Consider the following 22098-nt stretch of genomic DNA (forward strand, 5'->3'; position numbering starts at 1 on the left):
ACGACTATATATAGTGGGAATATATATTTGAACCAATATGCTGCAATATTCTAATCAGAATGCAAAATTGAGGGAAAAAGGAATAGGTTTTAGTTGTTTTGGTCTGTGATTATTTTCATTTGGACTTGATAATCTAGAACAGTTGACCTCCTTAATCTGTCAGAAAGGATGATATAATACAGGGAGCTTAAATCAAGACCTCACCCTCCCATACCTCAAAACCTAATGACATCAAAACAATCTTGAATATAGTACTGTAATTCCCTTCAGGTCCAGGAATTTTGTGTTTATGGCCTACCTCATAATCCAGCTTTAACTGTGAAGTAGGGCAAATGCCCATTTGTGTTTTCCATTTACTCACTTCTGTGTTTCCATTTTCTCAACCTTTTCTGCAATTTTTTTTTTTTTTTTTTTTTTTTTACGATGGGAGGGGAATGCAGGTCAAATTATCTCCAGTTCATGTGTGTACTGAAACCGTGAGCTAATATTCATAAACAGGGAAGATGTTGAAAGGCTTGTTACGAGAAAGGTAAGTAGCGTCCCCCACTGGCTTTTTGGATGATGAGTAGCTAGCAGCTTTTGCTGTTCATCTTCCACTCAGTGATGGCTGGGCTGTTGGGGAGCTGTTGAGAGGCTCCCAAATTTCAGCTGTCTTCTGTGTGAATGGCAGCAGACAGCATCACCACCTGCCCAGCTCTATATCTGGGCATCCTACAGAAACACTAACATGTGGACACATAAGCAATGTCAAGTTTAGAATGAAACTGGAGGATTTGTAGGTGTGGGAACAGGTGTTTTCTGGATTGCTCACATTGATTCAAGTGATGTGTATGTCCCTGTTGCCTGTTTCCAATGTGTCTCTAAACCTCTTGTTTCTTAGATGCGTTGCCATGGATTTGACAAGCAGCTTTAAAAACATAATATTTTGGTTTTTATTGGGGGAGTGGAGAATAGAGAAGACCTTGTTAAAACTATAGTATCAAGAGGAGCTCTTTATGTCTTCTTTACAGTTATGCTGTAAATCCACTAGAAGCTTGCATTCTAAAGTCTGTTTCTATTATTTCAAAATCACCTGTCTAGCTTTCTGTTCTGTTTCAAGTCTGCAGTGCCCTTGCACATTCTGCTTAAACCATACAGTTTAATGATTTAATTCTCCTATTTTTATTTTTTAAAAAATTTTCTTAGGTAAGCTTGAGTCCTCCCCTTCAAGTTTATAACAAAGATATAGATACTGAAGTGTGCACTTGCTTTGATGTAGCTTTTTGCGTGATTCATGTTGTAAATCAAAGTGTTTGATTTTGAAAGTCAAAAGGAAAAAACCCACAAATGTCCCTGTGTTTTTAATAAGCAAAGTTTTGCCAAGTAGCAATTAGTACTCTTCAGTTTTTGTGCTAATTAAGAGCTTCTTAGGATCCTCTAAGAAGGGGTTCTGCCAAGTTAGAAGATTTTCAGACAGGTGAGCTGGTTTTAGCTTTACCTTTGCTAGGTGCATTCTTTGTAATGTTTTTCCTAATTACTATTCTGTTGCTTTGACATTCACCATACTCTCATGCTGCCCAAATCACTGATGTTAAATGTATGAAGCTTCTCTATATTTGTGCTGGAGAAAAATTACAGAAGCTGAAATAATCACTCAAAGCAAAAGCTCTTGTTCTGAAACTAAGTAAGGGAAGAGAGGAAGCATAGTCTTGTTTTCCTAAGCCAAATTCTTTACTGAGCCTTGTTTCAAAATACAAGCATAGAAAGTCCCATGGGGCTGTGGTTATCACTGACCCATTGAGGTCCATCATACTGCAGGAATTGTGGCAAGTTCAGTTGAAACTGTTTTTGTCTCTTCATACAGTGGGGATGGAAGTTTTCAGAAGTATTGATCAAAACTTTTTTCCAAAGATACTTTTTCAGAGGAAGACATACAGACATTTTTAGACTGAAAGCACCTGAAGGCCCTAGTTTGAATTGACATGCATTTTTAGGGTTTTCCCATTACTGAGACAAAAACGTGTTTCATGTTAACTGTGAAATGTCTTCTTGGCTTTTGAGGATTTAGTAATTTTACATTGAAAATATCTTAAAACCAATTTTTGCACAGTTCCTGTTGAAAAGAAAAATAAGGACAATTCACAATCTGATTTAGGTGGTCTTATTTGGAGAGATAGGCCAATGTTAGTACTTTCTCCAATATCAAGAGAAGGCTTTCAATATGTTTAGTTCTCATAGTGTCAGAAGACATTTTCCCTCATTCCTTATTTTAGATTCCTATCCTCTTTATCCCATATTACATATAACTTCTTTAAAAATTCTGCTGTTTATCTGAGACATAGGAAAAAAAATAGAAAAATATAGTTCATGGGAGTACATATTGATTTTTGTATTTTTGGTCTAAATCGCTCATCAATGAATATGTGAGATATGTGTGAGATCACCCATTAGGAACCAGAGTAAATCTATGGATAAGAGCATTTTCTTTGGGATAACCTTATTTAGCTATAATCAGCTACAGTGAGACTTAGGTAGTGTCACAGATGAGCCAGCTCTGATTGCTGAGCCACTACAAGCACTTTCATCTGATTGAAGAAAACCTTAATCTGATTAAACTCCCTTGCTGCTTCAGTGTGAAATGTGTGATTGCTTGAACCAGCAGTAAGTGTTTAGGATTAGTAGAATGGTGTAAACTGTAATGCTTATGTTTTCTGACTACTTTGTAATAAGTGAAAAGAAACCAAAGCCTGAAGGGGCAACCTTCCTGATCACTCTTTGCCTCTCTTCCCAATCAGTTTTGCATTTACTGGTCATGCGTGGACCTGTTAGCTAGGTTCTCACATTGTAGTTGTGTCAGAAGGGAAGCTCTTTGCCACTTTAATTGGACCATTCAGTGCTCTTAATCCAATTAAGCACTAACATGCAATGGGGTCTTGGTATCTTTTTCCTTCTGTGTAGTAAAATGAGGTCATGCAAGATTACCAGATTAGAAGTGTTGTCTCTCTCTTCTCTAGATTGAAGGAAGAGCTGCCTAAGGTAGATCTGGGGAAGAGTCCTTGAATAGAACTGGAAGAGAAATAGAGCTTGCAATCTCACACGGAAATTTATAGCTAGATATTGGCTAACTCTTTCCAAGATACTTTCCTGACCTTTCTGAGATTAGCTTTCTGAAAGAGCCAAAGAGAAGAATCTTTAGATTTCCTTTTACTTATTGTCAATCTCTGCTGAGCTTGAAAGCATCAATAATGGAAAAATACTCAAACCTTAACTGTGGTGACACAGTTTGAATGGCTTGTGGCCAAACACTGTAAAAAAACCAAGGTCAGAATAAGTTAATAACGAGCCTCCAGGTGCAGTTTATCTTCTGTCTGTGTTTGAGTAAAGAAGGTGCCCAGTTACTATGAGCCAAAAAAATAACCCCTTAGCCAGTAAGTCATGAAGTTAGAATCCTTCCTTTCTGATGCTGCAAAATTATAAGTGCAACTGAGGTTACAGAGGCAGAAGTAGTTCTAGAACTGTCTACAGAAGGGGAGCTCTGGCACTTTTCTGTGGATGTGTGAGCAGAAGGGGTTGGTGATTGCCCCTGTCAGCTTTTTCCCTTCTTCTTTTGTCATAGAAGAAGATCTTTCCTGCTGTTATTAAAAAGTGTTTGAACTCATTCCACCCCACAGGGCTCCTGTATGATGTCTGATTTCTTGTCACTTTCCATGCTGGCCTTAAAACTGGATCTACCCAGATGACTCAGAAGGCTGAACTTTCAAATCCAGGTCTGATTATCTGTTTGTCATGCATCACTCTGTTTCCCAAGTTCTGTATTTGACTGACAACTCAGTTCTGAGACTTTGTCCAACTCCTAAGTTCCAGTCATTGTCAAAACTGGCGAATGTAGGTCTTGCCTTCCAAATACTGAGGAAGTTACTTCTTTAACTCCATCACTCACTTTGCCTCTGGTTTACTAGTCCAGTGGCACACTACTGAATCTCCTTTTGTTCTGTGAGTCTGAAGAAATCAGCTTGTGTATGTTTTTAATTACATGTTTGTTCAGCCTTCCGAGGATGTCAGGAGCTGTGAACAGCAAATGCCAAGTGATTGCCAGGAAGAGCACTGCTGACTGCAGTCCATCATAGACAGAACCCTTCTGTGTAGCTGCCACTGCCTTGCCATGCACATGCCGACGATATCTGATTTTGATTATAGTCTCTCCTCTGATGATAGTGCTGTCTCGGGTTCTGCTGGAGACAAAGTCTTAGTCAAGTGAAAACATAAGCAATGGTGTAGTCAAGGACGAAGTCAGTCAGTCTCCCCCAGATTCCAGTCTATTGACTCTTCTTTCTTCCTCATTTGGAGTGAACTGAAAGGCTAATGATCTCCCTTTAAAAGAGCATAACTTGCTGTATTGTGTTAGTCTAGACAAAGGAAATCAAATTAATTAGCAGAAAGACTGCAAATGTGCTGTGGAGGAGGACCTGTCATTAAACTACCTCATTCAGGCTCCTGTGGCTTGCTGTGTATTCAGAATGATAGCTCTGGTCTTCCTCTCTGCAGCAGAGAAATAGAATAATACTAGGCTTCAATTAGAGACAGAGCTATAATTCAGTCATGGGCAAGGAGAGGGGGAGGTGAGTAGGAAGACGGCTGCTCTGCAAAGCCTAAGTCATGAAACATAAAATCATAGTTTACACATGGCAACAGATCCTGTGATTGAATTACAGCCTTCATATTCAGTAGTGGATCAGGTCTGTAAACCAGAATACAGACAGAGCAAATATTTACATTCTCTGTGTAATGACAGAGGGAGAATCACTGATCTGAGAATGAATCAAAGCCACAAGAACATAGATGTGGGACAGCCACATGTTGCCAGCAGTGTGAAGTGGGAGGGATGAAGTAAATTTCCGGTATTTGGATGTTAAATTTCCTACAAATCATCCTACAGCATTTAAGTGAAAATTTGTCTTCTATTTACTTTTAGTTGTGACACACATTACCAATAACAGTGCATAAATGGCAGTTTGCCCATTCATTCTGTGTGCTAAATCTTTTCTAATATTTCTGGAAAATTAATTTGAAGTGTATAGGTATTTAGCATTTCATATAAATATTAAATGATAGTGCATATATAATTAAAATTTTATTTGTATTCCTCACTTCATAGCATCTCAAAAGATGTTTTCTTTTGACACCTGTTTAACTGCTGTGATTTATTTTGGTCCATTTGACAACTATAACAGTCAAAAAGGTTACTATCACTTTGGAAATAGCAATAGACATGTAGTGAAGTAAAAATTATTTTTTATGTATTAGAAAACAACTTAAAAACAAGGGTCAAAATAGTTCCGAACTGAAGAACTTGCATCAAGGCATCAACTGGTGCATGGACTAGGGTAGGCAAGAAGTCACCTTTAGAGTGAAAAACTCTAAAGGTTTTCAACTCCAAATGTCATGTTTGTTTATGGACTTGCAAAAACACAGAAAAAAACCTGTCAGAGCACATGGTTGCTGCACTTTTTAGCCCTTATAGGTATGAATGACAGTTTAGTTGCATACATCAAGTTTTTCTAGTAGAGACCCTGAGTGAACAGGGTTCCTTTCAGAGCAAAGCCCAGAGCTGAGTTAAACATTTGAAACAAAACTAATTAAACAGGGATTGTGATGGGCCATTGGTTAACCCACAAAAAGTAACTGCAAAAGTAAACCAAGCAGAGGGCTGGTGCTCTTAGAGAAAGAAGAAAATGTCTGGTAGTTCTCCAACTAAGTTTGTGAACAAAAGGGGTTACAAAATATGACAGGATCAACCCAAGGGTAATACCATGTATGCTGAGCAGCAGTGACTTCTTCCTGCTTGGCATCCATCGACACAGATGCAAACAAGCTTTACAGTGTTGGGCTAGCTAGCTTACACCCTGGGCGAGAGAACGTATTAAATGTATTTGAGGTGACCTGCTGCTGTTTCAAGGTGTCTTGTGTTACATGTGAACATAAGAGCTCATGAACTCTGATTTTTCTATGGGTGTGTTCAGTGTGCCAGTCCACCACAGTAACTTTAAACGTTCCCTTTAGAACAGGAGGTGTGAGTAGTAAATTGTGACACCATTGACTTGTTCTGCCCATCCCCTTCCCTGAAATATTTTTCATGCCTCGCTGTGTACTCTAGGACATAAAACACTCTTAGTGTAATGCAATAGAAGCTTCAAACCTGCCTTGCTGTCCAACCCATTTGAAATTTGTCAGAGGAAAAAAAAATTATTGTGGGGAGGTATCAGATGTGTTGCTTATAAACTGAAGGAAAGGCAAAATAGGATGTGAGGATTCCCTAGATTTAGCCTCACTGAGGAGAAAAAGTACTTTTCTGTGAAACTAATAACTCTGGTAAGGCTCTTAGTTATGTGTTTGCATGACATAGACCTGGTTGGAGATAGCAGGCTACATGGGGTCAACACTTGTTTTATTTGCTTGTTAGCATAGGTCTTCTGCACTCTGTCCCCAGAAGTGCTGTAAGTTTTAGTCAGGAGGACTGATGCTTTGTCAGGCAAATTTAAGCAGAAATAAATGTAAATGAAAAATTCTCCAAGCAATAAATCTATGCCATTTTTAAGACACTATATGAAACTACAGCTGGAATGGTTCTTACAAGTGACAGATTGGAAAGTAGAGGGATATATAGCTGAAATTTTGTTTGTATGAGAATTTGCATACTACCTAATAGAAAGATTAGCCTGTGGGATATTGGGATAGGAGCAATTCTTATTTGAACCAACTGTGGTTCAGCTCTATAAATAGGATACTGGCTAACAGAAATTTATAATATAAAGACTAGACCATCAATAACATTTTAGATTTTTCAAACAGGAACATGACCAGAGTTATAATGTGGTAACTGAGGATAATATCTTCACAGAGAGCCTGAAAGAATAAAACTATATGAATCTACCAGAAAATCTGGAAAATTTAAATTATTACTTCTCTGCTAATGAATCTAGTCTTTCTTTTATAAAAGATTACATGCTACCTGTTGATATTTAGAAGTGCATTTTCCTGGCTATTAAGAGAAGCAAACACTTCTTTTGAGCACTTTTATGATGCTTTAGAGACCTCAGCTTTCTCCTAGAACAAAACTCACTTCAATGCCCTCTTTTTAGAATGGTGCAAGTACAGTAAGGAACATATATTGAAGATTAATGGTCATCTCCCTTACTGAGGCTAGAAAATGAGCTGTGCATTCTAAAAGTAGTGTGTTGTTTGAAGCTACAAAGAAATGAAGCTCCTAACTCCATCCCTGTTTTATCAAAAGTCAGGGAAAATATATTGTACATTTTCATACAAAACAATTTTCATTTACAAGAGTGTAATGTTTTTAAAGAAAAGCTTGCCTAAGGGTAACAAATCTCTATTTCTTTGCAAAAAGAAGAGTATTGGTGCCATGCAGTGCAATTGAAAGATGTTGGATACAGTCCATTCTCAGTCAATTTCTGACCTCCAGTAACTTACTTCCCTCTGAGCTCAGTTCTGGTCCCACCATATGTTGGTCACCATCAGTCTACAAACATTTGAAGTTGTGTCTTTTAGTCAGGCATTGGTCTTGGATGAGATTTCTCTGTTCTGTTGTAATGCAAACAACAAAAATATAATGGAGACTGTTCATTGCAAAATAGTCTTTTGTAGCATCGATTCTCCAGTGAGGAAGCAACAAAATGAGCTATTGTATTTAAATGCTGAACTTTCCCCATTCTTGTGTTGACTGTCCTCTCCAACAGGCTGAGGGATGGTCACAAATGAAGACATTTGCTCAAGTCACCGCTTCCCTTCATATTTAGTTTTTAGTTTCCCAAGGGCAGAAGTCTGCTGTTTTCTCCTGAATGAAATGCTGCCAAAAGGGAGTGTTACAGCTGCCCTCAACACAGAAGAATGAAGTTAAATGTAGGCTGTTTTTACTTTCTGTTTTTTAGTTTTACAGAACAGACTTGCCTCTTTGGGGCTCTTTATCTTGTGCTGAAAAGCTGAGAAACACTGAGAAGGAGACCAAGTACCTTTTTAACTTAGACCACTCTTGCAAGGAGACATTTTTTAGATTCATGGGAGAATTATCAGTCCTTTCCAAAATAGCTCTTCTCCTTGTATCAATTCCTTCCACGCCCTGACTGTAGCATTCTTCAAAACCAGGTTGTGAGGAAGAGAATCAGTCTTATGGACAGCTAGCAGAAATCTGGTTTTATTTTGTGGGTTTTTCCCTCCTCTCACTCCCTCTTTTTTTCCCCAGTGTTGCATATGCTGCCAGTACCGATGACTACCCAGACACTTCTGAGTAGGACATCTCACTCTGCTTGGGAAAATTCACATGTGCTCACCAGGCAGACATTTGTCTGTGGTTGATTCTAAAACCACAAGTTCCTGAAGCTGAAATAGCAGCAAAATTTAGGGCTTTTAATCATAATGATACAACCCCCCCCCCCCTTTTCCAGTTACCTGCTAGTATTTAATCAGAGTTATGTGTGTTCCTCATCCCCTAAAAAAGGCATTTCTACATTACCACAAGTACTATAGGATGACTCTGCTTTTACATTTCTTGCAGCTTTCGTTTCTTCTCTTTATTTCACTTTTCCTGTTAAAAAATGATAAATGGTAACACAATTGTTGACAAAATGTTTGCTACTGATAAATACAGGGTCATATGAAGCTGATAGTTTCTTTCTTCACTGTATTACCTGGCTAACATTTATCCTTAAAAAGAACCCAAACCAACAAAACTTGCAGCATTGTTTCCTGCACTATTTTCTTCTAGTTGGGGCCTTGGTAATTGCATCTCTTATATGTGTGTGTGTTTTTTGGGAAGCACTGGTATTTATCATGGACATAATCACAGAGGACAAGTAAGGTTAGAAGGAACCACAGTGGGGCATCTGGTCTAACCTTTCTGCTCAAGCAGAGTCATCCTAGAGCACATTGCACAGAATTGCATCCACACAATTCTTGAATGTCTCTAGTCAGGGATATTCCAGCACCTCTCTGAGCAGTCTGTTTCACTGCACTGTCATCCATACATTGAAGAATTTCTTCCTCATATTCAGATGAAAATCCCCATGCATCAATTTCTACTTGTTAACTCTTGTCTTATTGCTTGGCACCACTGAGAAGAGCCTGACTCCATCCTCTTGGCACCCTTCCTTCAGAATCTTTTAGGCATTGATGAGGCCCAGCTCCCTCAGCCTTCCCTCATAAGTGAAAGCTTCCAGTCCCTTAATCATCTAATCATCCCAAAACTCCAGATCCTGGAACTGGACCCAGCACTCCAGATGTGGCCACACCAGAGTTCAGTAGAGGGGCAGGATCACCTCCCTCAACCTGCTGGCAATGCCCTTACTAACTCATCCCAGGCCTTCTTGGCCACAATGACACACTGCTGGCTCGTGGACAGCTTGTTGCCCACCAGGACCCCCAGGTCCCTCTCCACAGAGCTGCTTTCCAGCAGCTCAGCCCCCCAACCCTGTGCTGGTGCAGGGGTTATTCCCCCAGGTGCAGGACCCTGCACGTGCTTTTGATAAATTTTAGCCAGTTCTTCTCTGCCCATCTCTCCAACCTGCCAAGGTCCTTCTGAAGGGCTGCACAGCCCTCTGGGGTACTGGCCCCCCCTCCCAGCTTTGTGTTATCAGTGAACTGCTGAGGAGGGATCTGCCCCTTCACCTGAGTCATTGATGAACAAGGTGAACAACACTGGGCCCAGTGTTGTTGGACCTTGGGGGACACCACAAGTGACAGACCTCCAACTTGACCATGTGCCACTGAGTACGACGCTCTAGGGTCTGGCACTCAGACAGCTCTGAATGCACCTCACTGTCTACGCATCCAGCCCATACTTCCTGACTTTGCCCATGTGGAAGTGTTGAAAGCCTCACTAAAGTTGATGTAGACAATATCCACTGTTCTCCCTTCATCTATACAGGTTGATGTTTCATGGCAGAAGGCAATCAGATTGGTTAAGCATGATTTATTATTTGTGAATCCATGCTGACTTCTCCTGATCACCTTCTTGTCATTCATGTGGCTAGAGATAGACTCCAGAATGAGGTGCTCCATCAGTTTTCTCAGGGTTGAGGTGAGGCTGACTGGCCAGTAGTTCCCTGGGTTCTCCTTGCAGTTTTTGAAGACTGGTGTGACATTTGCCTTCTTCCAGTCCTTAGGCATCTCTCTTGACTGCCATGGCCTGTCAAAGATGATCATGAGCAGCCTCACTATGGTGTCCACCACTTCTTTCAGCACTCATGGATGCAGCCTGTCAGGGCCCATGGACTTGTGGATGTCAAATTTGCTTAGGTGTTCTCTAACCCAATCTTCCTTCCTTCCAACATCCCTTTACGCTGGTCTCCTGGGTCAGAGATGCTTAAGAGATGTATCAGACCAATGCAGAGATGTTTAGTAACTTTGCGTCCTCTGTTACCAACATCCCCACTCCATTTAGTAATGCATCCATATTATCCTTAGTTTTCCTTTTGCTATAGTTACATTTGAAGAAGCCCTTCTTGTTCTCATTGACATACTTGACCAGATTTAATTCCAGATGACCTCAACCTTCCTTGTCTCATTTCTACTTCTCTGACAACTTCTCTATATTCATTCCAAGTGGCCTAAACCTACTTCCATATCCTTAATGATAAAAGTATGTCAATATACCTGGGCTGACTTCACCAGTAGTTTCCTTCCCCTCTCTCTGGTCTTTTGGAGCTGTAGTTTACAACCGGGTTCTTCAGTGACTCCTCACAAACTCCTGGTCCTGGCTTTGAAAAATGAGAAACTTCTCTCTATTCCTCCAGTACCGAATACTATAAATCAGTGATACAATATTTAGGTCAATATACTTTGTGGCAGGATAAGAGTGCAAAGAAGAACAGCTGGAGTAGTGTGATCCTTTAACACTAATGAAGTGACCAGCTACAATTAAACAGGCTTCAAATGAAGTTCATGAAGGAAAGAATAGTTGAGTGGTTTTAAACATGAGTTTCTGTTGACAGTAAAGGCAGATAAGAAAGAGAGAGGACAAGATGAGAAGGAAAAACCCAGCATTCAAGCTGGTTAGTTTCAGTTTCAAGGGTTAGTTTACTTTCCAGTTTCTTCATTATTCCTTCTGTCCTAAAAATAACACATAAGACATTGCTGAAAGACATGAATAATTGGCCGAGTTGTTGGTTCCTCTTATATTTTTGTGCATGGATCAAAAATTCTTCTAAACTCCCAGCCTTTTGAGGGAAATTTCAAGATAAAGCTCTTGGTACTATAAAATCTATTCAGTGAGAGCTGAATTAGTATAATGCAACATCCTTTCAAGTAGTATAGACTGTCTCCACCAGTGTCTTCTACATAATTTCATTTTGCTGATGATTTACTTTATTTTTCAAATACTTTAAGTTCATTGTTTTCAGGAACTTCATAAGGAGAACTTCTAAGTTCTGGCATTATTGGGGAAATGCTGTCCTGTTCTGTGGAATGCAGGCTGGCATTGTTGAAACCTAACTTCATCTCCCCCTTTCAAAAAACAAAGCAAGAGTTTGCACAGTGGATTGTGGCTCCTGAGACATCCAGCCTGCAGAAGGATCTTGCCTGGTTCCTTCAAAGCTTTGTAGTATGCCCTCTAGGCAGTCTTGACTCTCTCGGGGAGAGGTGTTGGTGCACTTGAAAAGGATGGATCTCCTATGTGGAAGGGAGAGAGAAGGATGGACATGAGGAAGGATCTCCATTCAAGTGAGCCAGTGAGGGTACTAGGAATTTATTAAGTCTGAAAGAAAGGTTTTCCCCCCAACCATCCTCTTTTAGGGCTGTGATGCAACAAAATAGCTTGCTTTCAAATCACTGTAGAAGGTTTTTAGAGGACAAGAATGGAAAAAAAAAAATCTGCCTGTAAATTTCAGTAATGGCATTAGTTACTTATGTTTAAATAATTGCTGTGTTTTATGCAGTGGTTTTGAAAAGTGATGCGTTGTACTCCTAGGACATGGTAACTACTGCTACAATGCAGATCTGAATAACTGAATCCTAGCTGCAGTATTGTGATTTTTGCATTTTAAAAAGTTTGGTCTGCCCAGCCTCCTGCATGTTTTGGTGCTGTACCTGGCCTCACTCTTGGCAATTTATTAATGGGAATCTATTAATGATGGAATGACTTAATAAGACACCCATGTCTGCAAGAGGAGATACAGTACAGTATTCAGTTATTGCTAATGCTGTTTGTGACATGGGAAAAATAGTTTCCAAAGGATAGTTAAAAGAGAAAAGTTAGCATCAAATACCTCCGTTGCACAAAGATGCCTGATTAGTCTTTATTGAAGTCTTTATAAAAACATTGTACCATTAGAATCATGCCTAAATTTTAATAAATTAAATAAATAGCATTTTTGGCTTCCTGGTAGAGAATTGATATTTCCTGGCTATCCACATCTGTTGCTAAAGCCAAGTTTTAGTTCTTTGAAAAGCTATTGCCTGGCTTGTCTTCAAGGAACACTTATTGTGTCCCATCTTAAATGTGAGAACTAACCATGTACATCGTGTTCTTACATTATTATACATATGACTGGTTTATACAGATTCTTTTTCTGACTAGGTCTAATATGAAAGTAAGGGGGGTCAAGAAAAATGTTGGTAGCAGGGCTTCCTGCATTCAGCCATGCACAAGTGATCTTTAAGGACAACTCTCATGTCTCTGAAGTTTGCAGGGTGGAAACTGGAGGCAAGGTGGTTGGATGTGGCCATCTATGTACTGTACTATGTAATGGGACCTGATTTAATCTAGTCTGTAATGCCTGCCTTTTGCTGGTACTTACAGAGGAATATTTGTCCAAGGCAAGCTCTTCAGCTGTTAATTATATTCAAACTTTTCAAAAAGCAAAAAAATCTCTGAATTTCCCAGACAGTGGCTGTTACAGTACTTGAGACTGTACTTCTGATGGGTGTAAGATAGCTTTTTAGTACTAAATCTTCTTCTCAAATCCATACTGTGATTAAGCTGAATAGGTAGACTCTCAAATTTCATGGTAAACAGGTTTTGCAGGTTTAGATTTTTTGGTTGTGGGTTTGGTTTTTGGTTTTTTTTTTTTTTTGTTGGTGGGGGTTTCTTTGGGTGTTGTTTTGTTTTGTTTTGTTTTAAATTGCCTGTGACCTTTATTTCTGAATTCTCTCCAGAAAGGCCTAGTAAAGAGATGATTGTGTCATACCTATATCAGAAAGTTGGTTGCTTCCAGGAATGCTGATAATGTTGAGTGCTTTGTAGGTGCTACAAAGTAGGTGCTAAAGCAAACAAATGAGTCTCACACCTCCTGATTTCCTGAGCAGCTACCATGAAATAACACAGTGATCTTTCAGTTACATCTCTCTTTCTTTCTGTCCACTTGCAACCTTGAAATAGGCTGATCTTCCAAACAGGAATTCCCAGTCAGAATCTGCATCGTGAGCTGAGAAACTGGTCATGACTTTGAAAACTAGAGGAAACATCAGAGTGGCCACTCAGCACAGATGGGAACTGTTGTTACCTCCTGCCCTGCCTTTCAGACCATAGCACCCACTTCTTCTCAGGGAGACTTCTCCAAAAATTTGAATTTTGGAAGCAAATCCAGTGCTCCAATTCAGAGAGAACTTCCTTAAGCACAAAACTATAAGCTATTTTGAGGGTTACATTACTGCATGTCCTGCTCTGAAGCTGGATTACTTTCAAGAATGCATGAGTTATAAGGCCAGGAGGCCGGTATGAAAAAGGGAGCCTGCATTGGTAGGTATGTTATGACACAGTAATTGGATACAAAGAAGAAATAAAGCTAGGGGCAGACACAGTGACCCTGAATCTTCCCCTCCTAGTGGTGACCTGACCTCTGAATGACAGCTGGGTTTTGACATTCTTGCTTCCATGGCCAAGGATTTTTTACACTCCTGGGCCTGATAGCCCAGCTCCAGCACGTTGGGTTTGATGAGTTTATGAATTCACACTTGATGCTGATTTCCGTGTCTCGGGAAGAAAAAACTTGCCATGTGATATGTAAATTCAGCCATATCTTGTTGGGTGTCTTGTCTAAGGTGAAGTTATTCTCAGCTCACGCACTGGAAAAAAGGTGTGGAGGGAACTGGCAGCAGCTGGCAACAGTGCTTGAAGAAGTTGAAAACTGTCACAAGGGATCTGCCACTAGGTCTACTATGGCCCCCCCCAGTGCAACAGGAATGGGGGTCCCAGGCTGGCACTGGTTCACGTTGCAGGGGCGTTGGTCTCTTGAGGCAGTTCTCACTTGTATGGTCTCAGCCACATGCTGTTTCATTCTGTTCCATCTAAGTAGGGCAGAACAGCCCTGTCCTTGCCAAAAGCCAGACTCTTCTCCAATACGTTTTGTGTTTCTTCTTCCTCTCTGCAGACAGACAGCATTCACTGTCCTACTTTGGGTTCAAATTGAGTTTGCCAAAATGTTCTTATTCTCTGGTAGTCCTGAAGTTTCTCTTCTCTTTGCATGCGAGCACTGAAAAGATATGTGTAGTCCTTGGCAAGTTGCTGGCACCGTGTGACCTTGTTTGCACCCTTACTTGCTTGAATAGAGGATTTGTATGCCAGGGCTTAAGAAGGGGTGATTTGCAGGCTAGTAAGGGGTAACGCTGTGATTAGAAATTCCATGATCTGCCAGAATGCACATTTGACCTGCTAGTGTAGAATAGATTATTACTCCATTATGTAAATATTTTTAGGTTCAAGTTTGATAAGGATCAATGACAGAAGTAGTTGGTGTGTTCCTACCTGTCTGTAGAAGTACTTGCATGCATTGCAGTGCTTGGTTTATAACTGTACAATAGTGGCTTTGATTAATAATGCTTTATTAGTTATAAACACAGACTTACTGGATAAATCCTGCTTACTCTATTGAATGGTTCTCCATGCCTACATAAAACCATTTAAACAATCAGAATAGTGCTATAATGTTTCTCTATATTGTAGACTTTGTTGTTAGTTCTCTGTCAGCTTTCCTGAATTCCTACATAGGATTTCTGCTTGACCACCACTCTTGGCACAAAAATGAAACATGTCCTTTAAAGTTGCATTTTATGAAGAGAAAGGACAGGCACGGTAATACAGGGTTTCACAGAATTGTAGAGTCATGAAAAGTTGGAAAAAACCTTAAAGATCATCCCAAAAAAAGTGGGGGGATGGGGGAAAGGGTGTGTGTCTCCTTCTGACCTTTGCTGTCTATGCCAGGATCAGAGAAATGAGACTGGAGAGGCAGTATCCCTTGTATTACAAAACAATAGAAGAGTATGTCTAAGAAATGTGCCTATAAGGCATCTTGTGGAGAGCTCACCTCTGTCTTTTTCTAGAAGACAAAGATTTGTAATTCTGGTTTCCTTTCCTCCCCTTTCTATATAAAACACAAACCACTGGGAATCAGTTATTTTATCTACTACTGAAATGCAGCCATCAGTGCAGAATAACATCAGAACAATTTGAAAGGAAGCATGGAACGCTATATTCAACTGAAACTAATTACCTGATTAGGTTTTGGCCTGGCTGTGTGGGTTGACATCCAGTGGACTTGGCGACAATACCTGCCTGTAAAGCCAAGTCTAGTCTTGCTTCGTTTAAAGACCTTGGACAAAACTTCTGGACTTGCATGCTGAATGCTAAGCAGTGTGAAAATAGGCCATTGATTTAAAGTACCCATGGCTACAGTGGGTGTTCAGTGGGGAGATGGAATGGTTGCAGATAAATGAACTTTTTTGTGGTTTAGAAATACTGGTTTCCATTTAAAGGTGCATACACTTTTTCAAGCATACAGTTGGGTGAAATTTAACTCTACATCAGAATATCCTCTGTTTACAGCTATATGATTGGCACTTTTGTTTCCTTCAGCACTTCAGGCTTCTCCCCTTAAAAACTTAGTCCAAGTCTGACATCGAGATCTTGTAGACTTAAAAAATAACCTTAAGCAATGTCATCTGTCTGCTAGAGTAGTTCCTTTTCTTTATCTCCACAGAAGTTAAACATGTTAGGTCTGCTTTATTAGGTGAGAAGCATTTGTTACTGCAGTTCTTTTCTTCTTTTGCACCTTTACTGCAAACCTATTTTTGATCTTTTGGTGTCATTGTTTGGAAAGTGACATGTTTTCCAGATGAGAGTACCTGTGCAACATCTGAAGAGTCTATAATGTTAGACATAATTACCAGTGCGATGGTAGTTTCTTTGGTTTCTTTGCCTAGGTATCTCTCTAAAGCAAAAAAAAAAATTAAATAATTCCAATTATTAAAATCATTGGAAGGGTTTGAAGCTTTACTGTGAGGAGAGGGATAAGTCTTTCTTCTGTACACTATAAAAATATTCAGTAAGAATAAAGAAAGATTTGGAGGTGTTTTAGTCTAGTCTGGTAAGCTTCTGTGCACCCACTTCTGGTACTGAAGAGACCCTCTGTTCTCTTTTCCCAGGGAGAGTGATATGAAATGAACTGCCAAATGAGCAGTTTACTAGTGTCTTTATAAGGAAATTTAGTACACTTAGTCTGGTGTTCTGGAACACCAATTCATTACTAAAATGAATTGGACAAGAGCTGGTAAGAGATGCCCCACAGAACAAGAATATGTAATAGACAGCCATAGAAAAAAAAAATTGCCATCTGGCTGATTATTTTAATTTAGCAACAAGCTTATGCTCTGACCTATTCCTTAAAATCTAAAATAAATATTGAATCCTCTCATGTTTACAAACCTTCTTAAACCATTTGCCCAAGAGGCCTTGCAGTTGTGAAGTTCTCTAAGTTGTGTTTAAGCATTTCCTCTTACTGCAAAAATAAATCCATCAAGGTTTTGGCCTCATACAAAAACAACAAATACAAGCCTGTAAGTGCTATAAGAGCCCTAAGAAACTTCAGAAGCAATTTTAAATAATAAAAATAGTTTTTTGGACACCCCCTGCTACTTCTGTGGGGAATTAGGCTGGGCTGGGACTCGGGGACTGAAGAGACATGGGAGTGCACTTTGTGTTACCTGGTTTTCCCTTCACCTCTCCCCTGCCATCCCCAAATCAGCTCACACTATCTTGGCAAGAGTTTCTTGAGCCTTTGCTAGCCAGGAGTTTGCCCAGATGTTTGGCCCAGGAGTTCACAGAGAAGGAGGAAACGTTTCTGGCTGAAGCTTTTGTAAAACCACCACTTCAGCCACCAAAGCATCAAAGTCCCTGTGGGGAAAAAACAAGTAGTTGGAGAGGTTGTGGAGGGGTGAGGGGGAGCAATGTGACTTTCCAAAGGGCCTGGCCTCTTCCTGATAAGTAATCACCCTAGAATAGAGCTAATCTAGGCAAAGTGATGGGATTATATAGACGTTAAGATCTCCACTTCTTCTAAAAGCATGCATGAAGTACCAACTCCATTCCAGTTCTGTGGTTTGAAAATACATTTCTCCTAACAGTGCCTTGTGTTGCCTTTGCAGGATGGTTTGGAAATTTGCCCTGTCCGTTTTTCTGATGGCAGCACTGGTTCGAGTAACGGACGCCAGGAAAAACCGCCCTGCAGGTGCCATTCCCTCCCCGTACAAAGGCAGCAGCAGCAACCACTCGGAGCGGAGGCAGCAGCTGAACAAGGAGGTGTTGGCCTCCAGCCAGGAGGCCCTCGTGGTCACCGAGAGGAAGTACCTCAAGAGCGACTGGTGCAAGACACAGCCGCTGCGACAGACTGTCAGCGAGGAGGGCTGCATCAGCCGCACCATCATCAACCGCTTCTGCTATGGGCAGTGCAACTCCTTCTACATTCCGCGGCACGTGAAAAAGGAGGAGGAGTCCTTCCAGTCCTGTGCTTTTTGCAAGCCACACAAGGTCACCTCTTCGACCGTGCAGCTGGAGTGCCCTGAGCTGGACCCACCGTTCCGACTCAAGAAAATTCAGAAGGTCAAGCAGTGCCGGTGCATGTCTGTGAATCTGAACAGCTCAGGCAAACTGTGAGAACAGGCACGTAGCTGCTTCTTGGTGTTGTCTCCATCAGCTTTACTGCAGCCTCTCCTCTCCCACTGAGCTGTCCATTTTGTTGATTTGGGGGTTTTTTTGGTTTTTTTTTTTTTTTTTTTTGGTGTTTTGTTTTTTTTCAGGAGGCATCTCTCCAGCAAGGAAAGGCTCCTTGCCACTTGCCTACTGGAATAATACTTTTTAACCGGCTGTTAGGCACTTCACCATAAAGTTTCATTGCATTTTAAATATCATCTGGCAGTTGAATCTTCTGGAGTGGAGCAGGCTCACAGAAGTTTGGATTGATCATCTAAGTGACCAGTTGGCTGAATCCAGCATTAAATGTTTCCACTGTGTGGAGTAAAGCCCTCTGCCCTACACTCCAGTTCCCTCCACAAGTTGAGAACGCCTTCCCTGTGCTTTGGTCTGGAGCTTGCTTCTCTCACTCGGAAGTGCTGGGGTGCTGCCCAGGACTGGGGGACACATATGAGGGAGAGTAACGAGGAGTAATGTGTGAAAAGCAAGTGAGACTTTCCAATGAGGCTCCGCTCCTAAAGACGGCTTCAATTGTGCAATGACAAATGGTTCTGGGCTTGTTGTCTGAACAGCAGATCAGAAGCAAGGGGAAGAGGGTGAGGCACTGGGTCAGCCACGGTGACCACAGAGCAGACTGAGGGTGGGTTCTGATGCTGTTGTGGTTAGAGTATATTGAACACATGGCCTCTGCAGCAGTGTTTATTTTGTAACCTAGCTATAGTAAACAGCTGTTTAAAGTATTATAGACCTAGCCATGTATATTTTTCTTGTGGCAGAGTATGCCAGCGATTAAAATATGTTGAGAGACTCAGTTGTTAGGTTGGCTGCTTGGCTTAAAATGAACATGGTTTTATGCTTTTGGTAGGTTTTTGTATGTTAGATATGTGTGTGTGTTTCTTACTCCAAAAAGGACAACATCCATTTATGACCTTGTATTTATGCCGGCTCAAACCAGGGGAGGTGGAAGGGTAGTGTGGGGACACATCATTCTGCTTATGGGGATGATGTGTCCCCAAAGGTATAAAAGCACTGTCACACAAAGGACAAAGTTGGTCACTGCTGGACTGAATACAAAAGCTACATAAGTGTTGTCAAGTTTTGGGAGTGGTGTCTCTCCCATGATTGGAAACCATGTTAATGTGTTAAAGGACAAATGCCTCAATCAGTGCTGCTGGAATGGGTCACAGCTGTGGGAGCAGGGAGAGAGTAAGTTGTAATTGCTACACTATTGGTGGTCCACTCAGTTTTTGAGACCTGCACAATAAGTGTTGGTGAACACTTGCAGTTCATTTTAAATCATACTATGTTGTTATTCAATTGATGGAGTTTAACATGTCCTGTATATCCCATTTGTTACAGTTCTGATTTGTATTAGTCCCACCCGCATTAAAATCCTGTCTCAAATCAGTCCCTTCCCCCAAACCAAAGCCAGTGCACACGCAGTTGTCTGAAGCTTACAAATTAAAAATGACACGCTGACTCCCTGTGCATGTCACACAGTTCAGCATCTGCAGCCTGCTGCCGGAGCCCCTCCCCACCAGCCTCTTTGCATGCAGCCACTTCAAGGGGTTAATGTGTTCAGCACTGTCACCAGCCGGGGCTTCAGAGCCACAGGTCCCCATTATGTGATACAGGCCTCCCTAAGAGGCTTTGAGAACTGATCTCCACAAGAGCTCCAAGCGGTTTACAGGGACTGCTGTGGGCAGAGTGAGGTTGGTCAGGTCTGGCAGCCCTATTACATGAACAAATGTCGCTTTTCTGCTGTGACCTTCCAACATGTCAGAAGTGCACAGGGAGACGCCTCATGCAGGGAATGCTTTAGGGGCTGTTGCTGCTGCATCGTGCCAGCCCCAGGATGGGCACAATTCAGACTAGTCTTGAGAGTGTGGGTGTGGGTGGGGTGCAGATGGGGAAGGTGGCAGTATAGTCTAGTAAGACTCTGGGGATCTCAGTCTTCACTTAAAGGAATCAACTGAAAGTCAGATATTTTAGATCAGAGAGAGAAAAGCACCCTAGTAAATTCACTTAAGAAAAATGTGCAAGAATCTTTACCTTTAAGCTATGCCCTGCCTGGATTTTTCAGCAGTTTGCAATATGAATATGCTGCAGCTTAAAGCTCCTTCTAGGAGCTGTGTTTATGTAAAAAACTGAGTTGAGCTTGTACTGGTTAAAACTGTATTTAATTCTTGTTTTATAAATGAAAAAAAAAATGAAGAAATGCTTTAAGTATAATGTAATTATTTTATAGGTCAACTATTAAATTATAGATAAAATAATTAAGCTACTCTAGGGTCTTATGGCATCCAGGTGTTTTGCTTCAACAGTTTGTGTCCAACTGCTCTCTATTCATTATATTCTTCAGCTTCCTTTTCACCCTCCTAAATACAGGTGAATTATGGCTCACCCTGACAGGTTGGTAAAACCTGACTACTTCTCCCCTTGTATCCCACTCCTCTCAGAAGTACCTGGAAGGCAAGAGGGAAAAATAAAATGCATTATTCTTATTTTCTGTAGTTGATTTTGCATGCACTCATTCTGGGTTTTTTGGTAAACTGATGAACAAAGCTCCGCCACTGGTTGAAACACTGCTATCATTAATCAGTTACTCCATAAGAGGAGTAACTGACCTAAATAATTTTGTTTAAAAAATATATATAGATCCTTATGTAACAGGCACCAAACTACTCATAAGGAAAGAAAAGTCATATCCTAAGATACAGGTGAGCTTTAGTTGTTACTATCAGCTCTTGAGCAGGTTCAACATATGGCAGTCCAAACACAGAGTAGTATTTTGGGGTTTGTGGTGTTTTTTTCCCTTGCCAACCCAGAGATAATGCAGTTTCTCAAGGGAAAATTTCTGTGTGGAAAGGGAGCTGTCACGTTGATTGATGGCCTCCATGTTACCAGAAGAGATGCCTGTGATGGGTCTTGAAAGAAGCAGGAGAACCTAGACCACAGCTAGCAAGGGCGGGTCCGTTATGGCACTGTGCTTGCAGGAGCCCTTTGCCTAGGTGTGGGCAGGCTCTCTGCTCAGACCTCCCAAGCGCCTCTGTCACTTGGCTGAAAGGGAGCTCAGCAGTCATGTCCTCGAATGCTCCTTTCTCATTCCCACCCATCTCTTGGCCAGTCTCCTGCTTTGCAGGTCATGGATTGCCCAGCACCCACCTGGACCTCTGCTGCTTGAGGCACAGCCCAGACTCCAGCTCCAGTTCTCTGCTGCTGCCCAGCTGTTGAACCATCATTGTACCAGAGGAATACTCTGTGATTCAAAAATCTCCCACTTGTAGAAGCAATCCAAGAACAAGGCAAATCTCTCAGAGTAGATGGAAAAGCTGTAGGTCAGACAAATGCAGTTACTTCTTAAAGTGGACAAGGTGCTACAGGACAGGGGAAGGGAGGAGAAAAGTGCATGTTAAACTCAACTACAATGGGACTGCCATGTTGGCAGAGCCCCAGTTTGAGGTGGGCGGCAAGTGAAGTTTCTAAGACAGTAAATTTGAGCAGCAGCTGGGAGTAAATGAGATAACAGTGCTGACACAATAGGGACCCTTTGTGTTCAGAAAGACATTTTTTGAGGCAACGGACTTAACCTCTGGATGCTATTATAAGTAGGTTGGAAGAATATCAGATAGAGGAACAGATGGGTCAGTTGTAAGCAAGAGAATAACTCAAAGAATCTGTTCTGTAATGAGAATCCTCTTGATGGGTGGCAGACATGAATGGTATTGGGGCATGATTTTCTCTTTTCTCCCTTTGCTGGCAGAAAAACTCAACTTCATCAGTTATCACTTATTCTGTCCATAGTAGTTTAAAATTTATGTAACTGAAGTAACTAATATAGTGGATTTGTTACAAATTTGGCTTTGCTTTTAAACTAGAATCTGCAACAAAATAATAGCAATGCAATGACTTGCTATATGACTCTCAATGGAATTAATATTTGCTTCCAACTTTTTAAGTTGATCACTGAAAAATTGGGCAAGAAAAAAAAGTCAGTCTGTGGAAGATCCCTCTAACTATTATTCCACTGCCACAGTTGGTTAATACTTAACTAAGTTTTGGAAGTGTTTTGGGATGATGAAAGATACTACAAAAAAAAAGCTAACCCACTACAGTGTCATGACGTGACAAAGTGCCATGCTTCTGAA

General features: G+C 41.0%; 1 protein-coding gene across 1 annotated transcript in view; it reads left to right on the top strand.

Moving 5' to 3' along the window:
• The window catches only part of GREM2 (gremlin 2, DAN family BMP antagonist), a 42619-nt gene extending 22165 nt beyond the window's left edge, over window positions 1-20454 (top strand). Inside the window, exons 2-3 of the mRNA XM_072927077.1 lie at window positions 17407-17920; window positions 18058-20454. Coding sequence (XP_072783178.1) covers window positions 17408-17914 — 507 coding nt within the window. The 5' untranslated portion in view covers window position 17407 and the 3' untranslated portion in view covers window positions 17915-17920; window positions 18058-20454. The remainder of the gene's footprint in view (window positions 1-17406; window positions 17921-18057) is intronic.
• Window positions 20455-22098: the final 1644 nt, after the last annotated feature.

Source organism: Taeniopygia guttata, chromosome 3, assembly GCF_048771995.1.
Source record: "Taeniopygia guttata chromosome 3, bTaeGut7.mat, whole genome shotgun sequence".
In the NCBI taxonomy this organism is placed as follows: Eukaryota; Metazoa; Chordata; class Aves; order Passeriformes; family Estrildidae; genus Taeniopygia; species Taeniopygia guttata.